The sequence below is a fragment of the Neomonachus schauinslandi genome, chromosome 13, assembly GCF_002201575.2.
Source record: "Neomonachus schauinslandi chromosome 13, ASM220157v2, whole genome shotgun sequence".
NCBI lineage: Eukaryota > Metazoa > Chordata > Mammalia > Carnivora > Phocidae > Neomonachus > Neomonachus schauinslandi.
This window is the reverse complement of record NC_058415.1, coordinates 29,121,412-29,135,573: the sequence shown is the minus strand read 5'-3', so window position 1 is coordinate 29,135,573 and position 14,162 is coordinate 29,121,412. Positions and strand designations below refer to the sequence as shown.

The 14,162-nt window shown below is 45.6% G+C and overlaps 1 protein-coding gene across 1 annotated transcript in view; it reads left to right on the top strand.

Moving 5' to 3' along the window:
* The window catches only part of PTCH1 (patched 1), a 71,253-nt gene that overhangs the window by 29,841 nt on the left and 27,250 nt on the right, over positions 1-14,162 (top strand). The window contains exons 3-12 of the mRNA XM_044920795.1: positions 123-312; positions 3,431-3,500; positions 3,596-3,687; positions 5,083-5,281; positions 5,582-5,703; positions 6,513-6,660; positions 7,458-7,589; positions 7,996-8,151; positions 8,797-8,895; positions 9,442-9,567. Coding sequence (XP_044776730.1) covers positions 123-312; positions 3,431-3,500; positions 3,596-3,687; positions 5,083-5,281; positions 5,582-5,703; positions 6,513-6,660; positions 7,458-7,589; positions 7,996-8,151; positions 8,797-8,895; positions 9,442-9,567 — 1,334 coding nt within the window. The remainder of the gene's footprint in view (positions 1-122; positions 313-3,430; positions 3,501-3,595; positions 3,688-5,082; positions 5,282-5,581; positions 5,704-6,512; positions 6,661-7,457; positions 7,590-7,995; positions 8,152-8,796; positions 8,896-9,441; positions 9,568-14,162) is intronic.

Genomic DNA, 14,162 nt, shown 5'->3' with positions numbered 1-14,162 from the left:
CATCAGCCATATGTTTTCATGAATAGAGAGCACTTATGTATCGTGCACCTCTTAGTGAGATAACAGAACATGAATTCGTGGGGATGTTGCTGCTCTAATTGAAACCTGTACGTGTTTGTCAGTTGGTGGACGAGTAAGTCGTGAATTAAATTATACTCGCCAGAAGATTGGAGAAGAGGCTATGTTTAATCCTCAACTCATGATTCAGACCCCGAAAGAAGAAGGTGCTAACGTCCTGACCACAGACGCTCTCCGACAACACCTGGACTCCGCACTCCAGGCCAGCCGAGTCCATGTATATATGTATAACAGGTAAGCTGGTGGGAAGAAGCTGCTGGTTTTAGTAAGTTACGTTACCCTGGAAATATGCTTAGAGTGTTAGTTCAGATAGTTTTCTAATGAAGTGATTTTTTTTTTTAAATCTTGATTTTTGTTTCTAGAGTTTGATAATAAATCAAATACATGATAATGTATTTTCAGTAAGTATCTTGGCACTATATACCCAAAATGAGTATGATCCTTCAGGCAGCCATCTGGGGGGCTATACACCCATTCTGAAGATGTTTCATTGCTTAAGATATTTTTGGAGCAGTTACAGTTGGAATTGCTTTCAGTCAACTTAAAAAGAATGGGAAAAGAAAAAAAGTAAGAACTTACTTCTGGTTTCTTCGAATTCCCCACAGTTACTGACAGTTGGTATGTGTTACAGAGTGTGTAGCAGGTTGAGCCACTCTGGTGAATTCTTACTGACAGGAATCATACACAGCTTCACAAAATATTACCCTTTAACTTCATAGCTAATTTAACAGTGCTGTGGGTATAGTAAAAACATACAGAGACTTCTGGAGCAAAACTGACAGTCCTTTCTCTTCTCTATTTAAACAGTGAGTTATTCAGGGCAGGGACCACATCTCTTGTCCATCCTTGCACCCCAGCATTTAGATCAGGGTGGGCACTCGAGAGTTTGATGATTAACTAACTGCCTAGATTGTAAATTTGAACTGGGTCTTCTCCCTGAACTATTGAGATGACTATCACTAAACCCGGTTTCCAGGGGACCACTGAGTTAGCATTTACCTAACCCCATCCTGTCCCTCACCAAGGCTTTTAAGCACTTCTTCTTTTTTTTTTTTTTTAATTTATTTTAGAGAGAGAGCACGAGTTGGGGGGAGGGGCAGAGGAAGAGGGAGAGACAGGGAATCCCAAGCAGACTCCACGCTGAGCGTGGAGCCTAACACAGGGCTCGATCCACCACCCATGAGATCATGACTTGAGCCAAAACCAAGAGTCAGATGCTTAACCGACTGGGCCAGCCAGCCGCCCCTTTGAAGCACCTTTTAACTGAGTGGTTGATAATACAGTTTTTCACAGGAGATGGGAGTAAGTGGCCCTGTAGACATAGTCAGTGGCCAGGGAGAACGAGGGGAGAGAATAAAAGGAAAATCTGTACTTGTCACTGCTACAGTAACCTCCACTCTCCATGGCTTAACTGGATTGGCTCTAAGACCCACCTTGCTGGAGGCAGAGCCCTAGGGTCCAGCATGAGTCACACGCTCTTGTTTCCTCATCTGTAAACTAAATTACTGATCACTTGTGGTCTACTATCCTCAGGAGGCCCTGAGAACAAAATGAGATATATGTAATGGATGACAGGGAAAACGTAAGGAGGTACTCTAGCACTTTCGTCAGGCTGACTTGACTAGTGAGCACACCCCGCTCCTTTCAACACATCCCTCCCATTCTGTAGAGGAAGCAACTACCCAGTGCAGTTTTGCAAAATTAGTAAGTAGAGGCACTGTAAAGAACCTGGAAATGGGCATTCCAGGGCCACTGTAAGCATGCTGACCCATTTTTAACATAATGGGACCCTATCTTGAAGGGACTTGTCACTAACACACTTAAGGAGAAGATGTGAGTGTCTGTACCATAAAATTACACTCTTTATCTGAGATGGAACCGAAAACATTTATGCGTTGGAATGAGCTTTAAAGAACACCTAGTTTAACCCATCTCATTTTTTAGGCGAGAAAACCAGGAATTAGATCAATTAGAGCATTTGTTCAAGTTCATACAATTATTAAACATTAGAGCCAGGTTTCAAACCCTTTCTTCTGGCTCCAAGACAGGGGTTTTTCTAATGCACAGCCATGCCCTTCAAGGAAGTGTAAATGAGTTCACCGACCAAGTGATACTGAGGACCTCCTCATGCTAGATTTAATTTATTTTAGAGAGATGCTGTGTGGAGTTCAGTATGAACATATACATAGATGCCTGAGTAGGTGGGTGGGTGGATGAGTGGATGGAAGGATGGATGAATAACTTGAGCCCTGCACTCAGGAACTGACGGTCTAGTTAGAGTGAAGACATCAGTGTAGATGGGCACATACAAAGCCAACCACAGGCCCCCCCGGCCCAGGTGTCCAGGTGTCAAGCAGATCGGACCAGCAGTGCCCTGGAGTTCAAGAGAAAGGGGTGATTTTCAGTAGCTCTGGGCAAAAAAAGCCTAGTGGGAGGGGTGGCATTTCATTGGGAACCCTGTGGTATAGATGTGAAGGTTCCACAGGGAAGTGAGCTAAGTCTAGAACATTCCTTTGGGTGACCAATACAAAAAAAAAAAGGAAAGGAGACCAATAAAATAGAGCAGTTTAGAGAGACTTAAAAACATTTTTTTCTTCATCTGGTTTTCCCATCCCCACCCTTTTCAAATTTCCTCTTTGTTTCAAGTTAAGTTTATCTCCCTGATGCACTTGGAAAGGCATGGGCTTACAGAGCATTTTTCTAGAGTTGACAGAACTCTGTAATAATAGATAGGTGATAGATAATAGAGGTAATTGTTGATCAGTATATTTAATATCATTTCTACAGAACAAGAATAAAAGACTGTAAAGTAGGAAATCTATCTACCTGGCAGTGTTGTTTATAGCATTCATGGTTAAGAGCAGAAGTCATTTTGAACACTATCTGTTAATAAGGACATTAACTGCCAGTAAAAAAAAAAAAAGTCCGTAATATTTTCCTACCTGAATATATGTTAATGTATTATAAACCTTACTAATTAGTCTCCACTTATTTTGAATTTCTGATAATTCAACTCTGAATTATCTTCCCTGAAGTTGTTCAATGTATGTAGGAAAGCAGATTAATGGTGTAAACAAGATTATTGGGAGAACACTTCAGAAAACAAGACTTTTCATGTACTTTGGTAACATTCATTTACATAAACACCCAGATGTTAATTACAATTGAGTATTATCTATTCATTAAAGCAAGCTTGTTGAGTCTTTACTTGGCAAAAGTTGTGCTCGTTTTGACAGATACTTAAAAGTGATAGAAATTGCAGTTTCTATATATGTTCTATAGTTCCGATTTTGCACTGATTTTCTTATGTTACTATAATGAGAATGTTTGTCTCTGCTTTTTCTTTTACTAGGCAGTGGAAATTGGAACATTTGTGTTACAAATCTGGAGAACTTATCACAGAAACAGGTTACATGGATCAGGTATATTTTCTTTTTTTTTTGGCAAGAAATTCTCAAAAATTCCTCGGTGGTATGCATTAGCCTAACGTGTGGCCTGTTCTTTTTAACTTTGACAGATAATAGAATATCTTTACCCTTGTTTAATTATTACACCTTTGGACTGCTTCTGGGAAGGGGCAAAGTTACAATCTGGGACAGCGTACCTACTGTAAGTGTGTGATCTTGTTTTCTGATGTCTGTGATTTCTAAACTTTAGAATGTTTCGGATGCTCCTTGATCATTGTTTATTCTATTTCAGTTTTGAACAAGAAGTAAAAACATTGAAATTCCGTGGGCATTTTTTGAGTGAATAGCTGGGGGAGAGGGGATGTCAGCAGAATGTTTTTCCTCTTTTCAAAAAAAAGTTCTGAAGGCACCAGTAAATTTCATTCACTTTTACCAACCTATTTATATGCAAATAAAATGCAAATTCTTTCAGAATATGTATGATTTTTAACTCTTTAATAAAATGTTTGCAGTTTTGCTAACCAAGCACTGCCATATGTTTGAGTTCTTTTCTAAGGAGAGAGAATTTATTAGTGCGTACGTATCAGAATTAAATATATTGAGTTAAAGTTCAAGATCCTCCTGCAGAGTAAAATACTAACCTTTCTTTGGATCACATTAATGACGTTGAAGGGGGAAATCCGCTATCTTTGAAGGCCATGGTAGGGGATGCTTCACGATTTAGCAGTTGGATATTATATACACCGCATCATTTAAGGAATAATTGTTAATCAGTGTAGACGTTTTCAGTTAATTATGCAAGAGTTCGTGCTTGGGTTATTGTTTCTGTCCTGGCTTACACATATCTGCAAAAGCAATTTGCAGTGGCCATACCCTGACCTTCAGTGTACAGTTTTAGATGGGAAATAAGGGGTTTTGTGTTTTCTGGTTGGGAGATTCTGAATAATGACTTCAGCCTGGTTAAGCAGCTACAGTGTGGTTTGAACCACATAACAGGCAGCCAAAAGCCTTTCTGGTCTGTCAACAGCACAAATTCAAAAGTGAGTGTGGGGGGAAGTGGCCCTGATGGTGGTGATGGCAGAGGCAGCAGGGGGCTTTTGGGGTCGACTGCCAGGCTGTCAGAGAGAGCTCATAAGTATGGGATTATTGAAGGTAATGGAGATCAAATATTGTGATTGATGACATTTACGAAGCATTTATTAGGCTGGCAAGTGCTAATTTGACATTGTGATTCCCTCTTCTTCCCCCCCCCCCACCCCCCTTAATTTTGGATCTCAGTCTTCTGCTTAGGAGCACCCTTCGGCAAATTTTGATTTCAGGTATTAAAGATGACGTATCAGCCAGTAACGAGTCTTTGATTTCTTCATTAATTTACAAGCTCTCTGCTTGCCATTTCCATTCATGAATTATTTTCCTGACTCGGATTTGCACACTGGTCCCCGGGAAAGGAGCATTCGGTTTCTGTGCCAGGGTCTCCCCGCGTTGCCGCACTCCCAGAAAGCCTAGTGCGATCCGGACGCAGTATATATGATCTGCGCAGGCTCGGAGGCTTGGAAAAGCCTCTTTTCATGGTCTCGCCTTCTAATTTCTTTCACAGAGGTAAGCCTCCTTTGCAGTGGACAAACTTTGACCCTTTGGAATTCCTGGAAGAGTTAAAGAAAATAAACTATCAAGTGGACAGCTGGGAGGAAATGCTGAATAAGGCCGAAGTTGGTCATGGTTACATGGACCGGCCCTGCCTCAACCCGGCTGATCCAGACTGCCCTGCCACAGCCCCCAACAAAAACGCGACCAAAGTGAGTACGGTCATTGATACTGCTCCTGGGGGCCGAGAGGAAAGCTTGGTGTCTTCCTCCGCAATTCCTAGTCCTATTATTTTCATTTTTAAGATTTGATTCTCAACGACCTTTTTTTGTCTATGGAGCTAAGTTTGTTTATAGAGCTAAATTTTGCTGTAAGATTTGCCGTACGCCTCTCATTAGCCTTGTTATTAATGTTCTCTCTGAAACAAATAAGCCCTTAATGCACTGGATTTTAACAAGGCATGTGACCTGCCTACTAATTCCCGTAATTATGTGGCTGTCTTTTTATTTTAGCCTCTTGATGTGGCCCTTGTTTTGAATGGTGGATGTCATGGATTATCCAGAAAGTATATGCACTGGCAAGAGGAACTGATTGTGGGTGGCACGGTCAAGAATAGTACTGGGAAGCTTGTCAGGTAATCTAGCACAAGGAGGAAAAATCCAAGCCATCTATTTTTTTGTCCTTTGCTCAGAAACCACTTCCCTCCTGACATCTGCGAGTGTACTTGTACTAATACTTAACTGTTCTCCTGGCCAGCAGTCTGGTGTAATAGAATATTAGGAAATACTAGTGGACCAGACCAGCTCGAAAAACTGCCTTGTGGGGAATTTTTCAGGGGGAGATTGGCTGTTTTCATCGGGACTGTAGTTAGTGACTGTAAGACTAGAAGATCGATTATGTAGAAAGTGGGGGCAAGCGTAAGGCGGGCAGGCAACAGTGGTCAGAGCAATAGGGTGGAGAGGTGTGAGCTAAGCTCTGTCCCAGACTGACCAACAACTGACGGCTGCCGAAGAATTCTCCCCTGTGCCCTTGCGGACTCCGCTCGGTCAAGCGTCAGGCGCTCTCCGTCTGAGATCCCTCCGTTGGGAGAGCCGTCGGCTGGGATTTCTGCATAGGCAAGCGTGCAGCGCCGAGCCCAGCGTATCTGGTCAAGCTATCTACTCCCCTACCCTTCCTGTTTCACTGAATAGAAACTGAGAAAGGAAATTGCTTATTAATTTAATTTTGGGGTCTATCTGTAAAAGGTTTGTAAGGTTACACCTTTAATATGGTACATCCATCTATTGAGTAAAATAACCATCCAGGTCCCGTTTAATGGAAACATGTGCTCAAGTAGAAGGAGAGAATGGCCGCGAGTGAGGTGGGGGCGCGCGTTCAGGATTTTAAGCAGCGAGAACAACTTCCTGGAAATGCTGATGTCGTGTCTTTGCCACCCTGTCACAGTGCCCATGCCCTGCAGACCATGTTTCAGTTAATGACTCCCAAGCAAATGTACGAACACTTCAAGGGGTACGAGTATGTCTCGCACATCAACTGGAATGAGGACAAGGCAGCCGCTGTACTGGAGGCTTGGCAGAGGACGTACGTGGAGGTAAATCGGCGGCATTCCGACACCCACCTTGGAATCTGGGTACAGACCCCTTAGTCACCACGTACTTCATTGTCGCCATGTTTTAGAACATTTGTTTTCATTAGAATCTATTTTCAAAACAAATGGTCATTTTGGGGACCTGGTGGGGTGAGAACTTTTTTTCCTTTCCTAGATACGGAACACCTTCATGTCTGGCTGATGGCTAATTCTAATTGGGACGCCTGAGACGTTCTGAGTAACCAGTTGTGAACTCCAGGGCGAAGGCGTAACAGTGTTTAAAAAAACACTGGGTTAGCAAGAAAAAGTGTCTGGAAAACATTAGCAAAGCATAGAATCTGGTCACAGCTGCAATCCCCTTGGTTAGGCCATGTGACAGGAGCTGGCCTTTCCCAAGCAGTGACCTCTACTGAGCTGCATGTGACCTTTTAAAAGTGGCCAGCAAACGAAGTGGGGAGGAGTGGCCACAAGACTGGGTCGTTTTGGATTGGGGCGGGGCAGGGGAGCCGATGGGACCGCAGATCTGTTGTAGAGCCACGGAGAGGAGAAGGTAGTCTCAGGTGAGGGTACCTAGAGATGAGGCCGGCTCACCGCGGCACCCCATTCTCACCTGATGAGCGGTGGCCTTCACTGTCCCGGGCCCAGGGTCATGTCACCTCAGTCCAAGTTCAAACCCAAATCATGTAGCGCTCTTTTTAAGGCATCAGAAAAAAGTGAGGGTTGAGTGGAGGGGACGTGTCCCCCGAGGTCTGTGCTATTGAAGCTCTCATTCCATTTGGGACTTTATGTTGTGACCACAGGTGGTTCATCAAAGTGTCGCTCCGAACTCCACTCAGAAGGTGCTTTCCTTTACCACGACGACCCTGGACGACATCCTGAAGTCCTTCTCTGATGTCAGTGTCATCCGAGTGGCCAGTGGCTACCTACTGATGGTAACAGTCAATTCGGTTCTCCTTGGGGGCGGGGGGGGCGAGTGGGTTTGGTCTTAGTTTTTATCTTTCCATGACCGCTCCTGCTTTTTAACTGCTCTTAACACACACGTGCATCCAAGACAGAGAGAGCTCGGCTTCATAACGATTTCAAAAGTGGTCGTGTAAAGCATTTTCTCCCATTTGCAGTTTGCCCATCTTTGACTCGTATCATTCCGTGTGATGTCTGTAATGTAAATTGTTGTTGTTGTTGGATTTAATTAGTTCTACCTTTTGATTTGGGGTGATGGGTGGGGGAAAACATTAGAATCCTTACACATTCTAATGTTGGGCTTTTGTGTCTCCCCCCTCCCCCGGTTCCCCCTCCTCACTCCTTCCCTTGCCCCTCACCCCGTTGTTCTGCTCGCAGCTTGCCTATGCCTGTTTAACCATGCTGCGCTGGGACTGCTCCAAGTCCCAGGGTGCCGTGGGGCTGGCTGGCGTCCTGTTGGTTGCACTGTCCGTGGCTGCAGGATTGGGCCTGTGCTCATTGATCGGGATTTCCTTTAACGCTGCAACAACTCAGGTACTAAGGGAGCCACCTATGCACTGTTTGTTGACAAACACCCCTCCGCGGGCTTGGCCCAGCGGCCTCCTATGTGTCCATGTCACCTACAGGGTCTTCCGGCCTTTACCGCCAGGATGCCACACTTCAGAGGGGGGTGCTGTCTCAGAGAGGAGCACTTGGCGGGGGGTGGAAGGTCTGCACGGGCTTGTTGATCGTAGAGATGTTTCACTTACCAGTGCAGTGAAGACCATTCTTTAGAGCCATGCCCCGGTTCTCAGACTTGAGTGTGCCATAGAGTCGCCTGGAGGGCTGGCCACCCCTCCGACTGCCGGGCCCCGCCCCCAGAGTTTCTATTTACCAGTTCTCAACCATGCCTGTCCAGGGATCATGCTCTGAGAACCACTGCTTTGATGAGTTAGCTTCCTTCCCATGTATTAGCTTTAAAAATAAAATAGCGGAGCTTAAAAATAGAAATGGGTAAGACCTCCTGTGAGCTAAAACAGCTAGATCCGGGGAATCTTAACTCTTGGAACTAGGTTCTTCACCGTAAGCTGATGTGAGCTGTCCTTGGGGTAGCTGCTGGGGACAGTGTTCTCAGTGGCTCTAGAATTATCTGAATTGGACTTCGTGTGTTTAATGCGCTGCCCTTTGTGTTCGCTGCAGGTTTTGCCGTTTCTTGCTCTTGGCGTTGGTGTGGATGATGTTTTCCTTTTGGCACATGCATTTAGTGAAACAGGACAGAATAAAAGAATCCCTTTTGAGGTAATAGAAAAACAAAAGAAGAAAGCTTTGGGGCCAGCCAAAATCCCCTCTGTTCTTGAGTATTTGTCCTTTAATTTTCTTTAATCTGGCCTAGTAAATATTTCAGTCCCAAGTCAGTGACATGTTACTGGCTCTAAATAAGTAAAAGAAATCAGAAGAACCGCAGAACCATTATTCCAAAGCCCATATTTGCTTTTCTGTTTTTTTTGTGGGGTTTTGTGGTCACTTTGTCCCCATCCCCCCTGCCCCCCCAACACACACTTTTTAAATCTTAAAAATTGACTTAAATCATGGTCTTGCAGCTTTGTGCTTTGGATGTGGTAGCCAGGTACAACGCAGGACCGTGTTAGATAGTCCTGAAAACTGGGTTTTCGATGCCAGTGTCGGGGGCGGGGGAGGGCGGGAGAGCCCTTCCTTATGCCCTGACGTCAGCACGATAAACTACCTGTTGTCCCACTTTGTCGCGAATTTGGACTGTTGGCACGATCTGTGATCTGGGGGCCCCTGCGCGGTGCGGCTCTCAGCACCGTGGTTTCTCATTCTCAGGACAGGACTGGAGAGTGCCTCAAGCGCACGGGAGCCAGTGTGGCCCTCACCTCCATCAGCAATGTCACCGCCTTCTTCATGGCCGCACTGATCCCCATTCCCGCCCTGCGGGCCTTCTCCCTCCAGGTGAGTCTGCACTGGTGACATCCATGGCGAGCACCACACGGAGGGCGAGCATCCCATCTCCCTTCTCCACTAACGTGAAGACAAGTAGCTTGTCCGCATCTGGGGCCATTCTGGGTGGAAGCTTCTTAAAGCAACAACCCCAACACTCCCTCTAAAACACATGCCAGGGCTCCTCCCCTCCTTTCAGTCCTAGAGCCCAGATGCCTGGGGCCCGGGTATCCACAAGACCTGGTGCCTTAGGGAGTGGCCCTTCCCTTTATAGTGAGACTAAAACCACACGAGGGCCACTCTGCAGGGGATGCTGAGAAGCCCCCATTCCAGATAGCGGGAAGTCCTCTGGTTTCATCCACAGTGCAGCCAGCTCTTGGCCGTGCCTGCTTCTGAATCCCACTGGGTTTCTGGGCTTACTCCCTTCCCTGCTGGCCACCTCAGCCCCAGCACGCCACCCTCTCTATTTCCCGAAAGCAGCCCCAACACAGGGCAGTTGTACAACGCAGAGGAAGAGGCTGCAGTAGAGACCAGCTAGGCAGTAACCTAGAACTGAGTACGGTTGGCCCTTGAACAACACGGGGTTTGGGGCTGCTGACACCCCTCCCACACAGTCAGATCTTCATACAACTTTGGGCTCCCCAAAAACTTAACTACTAATAGCGACTGTTGACCAGAAGCCTTACTGATAACATAATCAATTAACGCATCGTTTATACGTTAAATCTGTGTTCTTAGAACAAAGTGAGCTGGGGGGGAAATGTTATTAAGAAAATCATAAGGAAGAGAAAATACATTTCAAGTGCTGCACCATATTTATTGGAAACAGCCTCTAAGTGGACCCGTGCAGTTCAAACCCATGTTGTTCGAGGATCTGCCGCATTAGCTTCCACCGTGCAAACGTCCGGCCATTCTCTGCCTGCAGGGGCTTTGTTGGTGGGCGCTCGCTTGTCACGTCTTTCCTTAGTCTCTCCACAGTCTCCTCCATCTCTTCTCTCTTCTTTTGGTCTCCTACTCCCCTCTCAGGCTGCACAAGAAAACTCAAAATTCCTCTGCCCTCCTTCTGCAGAGCAGTTTGGCTCCTGCATTGTTCTGCTCTCTCTTCCCAAACCAGGCCCTTCCACACCTAGAGGCCACCAGGATATTTCTTTTGTGCAGAGAGCCAGCTTATACGAACGGTAAGAATGGAGAGCTCCCGAGGCTGGGGACACAGCTCTGGTCCGTTCTGTGCTCAGCCGGGAGTGCTGGCATGGCTCTGCCGCTGCTTGAAACTCTAAGGAATCCTGGAATCTGTCAGTACAGCGGATGAAGACAGCTAACTGACCAGTCTGGGATGTGATCTTCCTAAGCCCCAGATGTTTTCAGGTTTTGGTATTACAAAGACGTTCTTGAAGTTTTGTGAATTAAATTCACATTTTTTTAAATTTTTTTTTAAAGATTTATTTATTCACGAGAGACAGAGAGAGAGAGGCAGAGGGAGAAGCAGGCTCCCCACGGAGCAGGGAGCCCGATGCAAGGCTCAATCCCAGGACCCTGGAACCATGACCTGAGCCGAAGGCAGATGCTCAATGACTGAGCCAACCAGGCGCCCCTAAATTCACATTTTAAAGCTTCAACTATTTTCCAAGAGAGACACTGTGGCTTTCCCCCCTTTTTCTCTTACAGTATGATGTGTAATTTATGAGATGGCCAGGTTTTAAGGGAAATTACTTTTGGTGTCACTTTTTTTTTGAGAGGGACAGGGGCAGGGGGCAGAGGGGGAGGGAGAGAGAGAATCTCAAGTAGGTTCCACACCCAGCGCAGAGCCTGATTTCACAACCCTGACATCATCACCTGAGCCAAAATCAAGAGCTGGGGTCGCTTCTCCAACTGAGCCACCCAGGTGCCCCTTGGTGTCACTTTTTAAGCTGTTATTACATCCAGCTTCTTCCTACTGCTTTACTCTGGTTAATCACCAAAAGGTGATTGTGACCAGGAAGAGCCACTGACAAATCATAAATTAGGTTTCTTTTTATGCTTTTGTCAACACGCTTCGCTCTTTTGTAGTCTTCATATTTGAATTAATTTCATTTCACCAATGGCTAATGAAGACCTGAGGAACTAATGATCCAGCTGTGTTTGGAACACTAGACTTACTTAATATTTAGTGTAAGATAGAACATGAGAAAAGATTTTTGTACCAATCACTGTGACCGCCACCCCAGTATTTTTCTTTTGGAAAAATACTAAAAAAAATGAAAATAATAAAGGGTTTATTATAAATATCTAAAAGTAGAAGAAGTAAGTGAATTAGTGACTAAGGTTAAATCTGAACGACTGAAGCACAGGAAAATGAAAATATGTCTAACTGCTTAACTGCTCAGTGATGTGGAACATAAGTGAAAAGTGCCCGCTAAAGAATTGGTACAATTACCATTCTAGAATGCCTTTTTGCACGGGCATCTGCACACCCACCTGCAGTCTCCTGTTCTCGCTGCTTATACATACAGCAGATGCCGGTGTTGAGAAATTGTCCCCCTCCTCTAACAGTGGGACCCTCTCCCGCCTCTCTCCTTTTCCGCTTGCCTTTTTCTCGCTGCTCTTTATTTCTGCTCTGCCTCACGCTCCTTCATTTCTTCTTGTGTCTCTCATTTTCTCCTCTCCTCTCTCAGTACACACTGATGATTCATCAAGGCATACTCTCCTTTAATGATATCCTATGGTGTGGTGGTCTGAAAAGCTACATGAGTTTTCCTTACGCCTTTTAGAAAATCCAGTACGCTAAAGTTCTCCCAAGGTAAGCACCTTACCGAGATGAAATGAGTACTGTGAGTTTTGCATTTCTATTCCAAGCCCCTGGGGTACCACTTTAGAAAATTGAGGACTTCCAGGAGTCCTCATTTATGAAAGACCCCGTAATAACTGGCTCATTCTCTGTCAAAAACAAACTTAAAAAAAAATAAAAGGAAAAAGAAAGAAAAAGAAGAAAATGTAAGAAGAAAAGAAAAAGAATGTGCCATGATTTTTGCTGTAGCCATCAGAAATTTACACTGGTTTCCTTTTAAATATATTGACATTCAAAGTTTGTCATGATGTAGCTTCTCTTTCTTTTAGTGAACTGTGTTAAGTTGTGCCTCTGGGTATCCATTTGTGTTTGTGTTTTCAGGATATTATAGATTAATCCTCAAAAGAAAGAGACCCACAGTGGTTCTGTACACTAATAAATCCATATTAATTTAGGATTTTTCTTTGTGGAACTTTTCCAATTGTCTAACTTTATCAAAATAAATAGAATTTTTTTCCCCCAGAGAAACCGTCTTAGACTTCCTTGTCAGTCTCCATCCATCTGACCAAATGCCACCTCTATACCAGAAAGCAGTGGCACCGTCTAATTCTTTAGGAACCAAAGCCCTGCATAATTGAATGGTGTTCTTCAATGGAAACTCCCAGAACAGAACGCCGTATTGTTCCACACAGTGAGGGGGTCTAGATGAGGGCCCTCTGGGCAGGGTCAGTTTGTCTCTGTGCTCTGCAAGTGTGTCAGCAGGGCCCCCACGGATGCTCTGCTGCGGGTGGGGTTGGGGGGCAACACAGAAGATGGGGACGTTTCCTTCTAGTACAGTAATTAGAATTGATTGACAGTGCAAATCATTCCCATCAATAGATTTTCTTACAATGTCTTAAGCTCCCCTTTGTGCCCGCAATGACCCTTCTCCCTTGCTGAGAAGTCCTTGCAGCTTGTTGGTCTTTACTGTTTGGGTGCACTTGAATGGGACATTGAAGTTGCACCGTTTTCTTGTCAGAATATGTTCTCCCTGTGTACGCAATGTGCCGCCGGACAGTGAGCGTGGACAGGACGCTACACTTAAGAGTTTGGGGGTTCTTCGTGTCCTCCACAGACGCCTCCGGGGGATAAAGCTGATATCAGATGTGTCCCCAGCCCCTGTGGAAACCTCGGTGCTGTTCCTACCAGAGCATCTGGGCCACTTGGGTTCCGCATCCTCAGGAACTTTTGTCCAGAGTGAGATGCCCGAGAGTGTTCTGTCGGCGTCCCACCCCCGAATTCTAAACATGCCTATAATAGAAAGAAAAGCTGAAAGGACTCCACCTCCGGAATTGAATTTTCTGGAAAAATCTCCTTGAGAATCAGACCCATCTTTGCCAGGACCCCTGTGGTCAGATTGGTCAGGAGGCTGAACCCAGCCCATGTCCATCCCCTCAGGAGTGACCAGGTGACAAGAACTCCCAGGTCGCAGTCAGGCTGAGGGCACCGACACCAAGCCTGTGTTTGAATTCGATTTACTCCATGACTCCCGGCAGGTGACCATCCTCTGTACTACGGAGTCTGTTAGGTACTTGTGTCAAGAGCAGTAGTAATGGCTGTCCTGGTTGCTGTGGGGATTGAAGAATTGTGTGTTAACTACCTGGTCTCCCAGTACTCCCTCTTTTCTCTGCGCCCAACAGAATTCTAGGTCTCCCTCTCAGACACAGCTTGTTAAGTTCCTCCACATGGCACATCCTTCCTCCCTGGCCCCACGAGAGGCCCGTTTTTTGTCTTCTACACCTCCTTGAGACCCTGCCTTGACCACCCCCCCCCCCCCCCCCCCCCCCCCCCCCCCCCCCCCCCC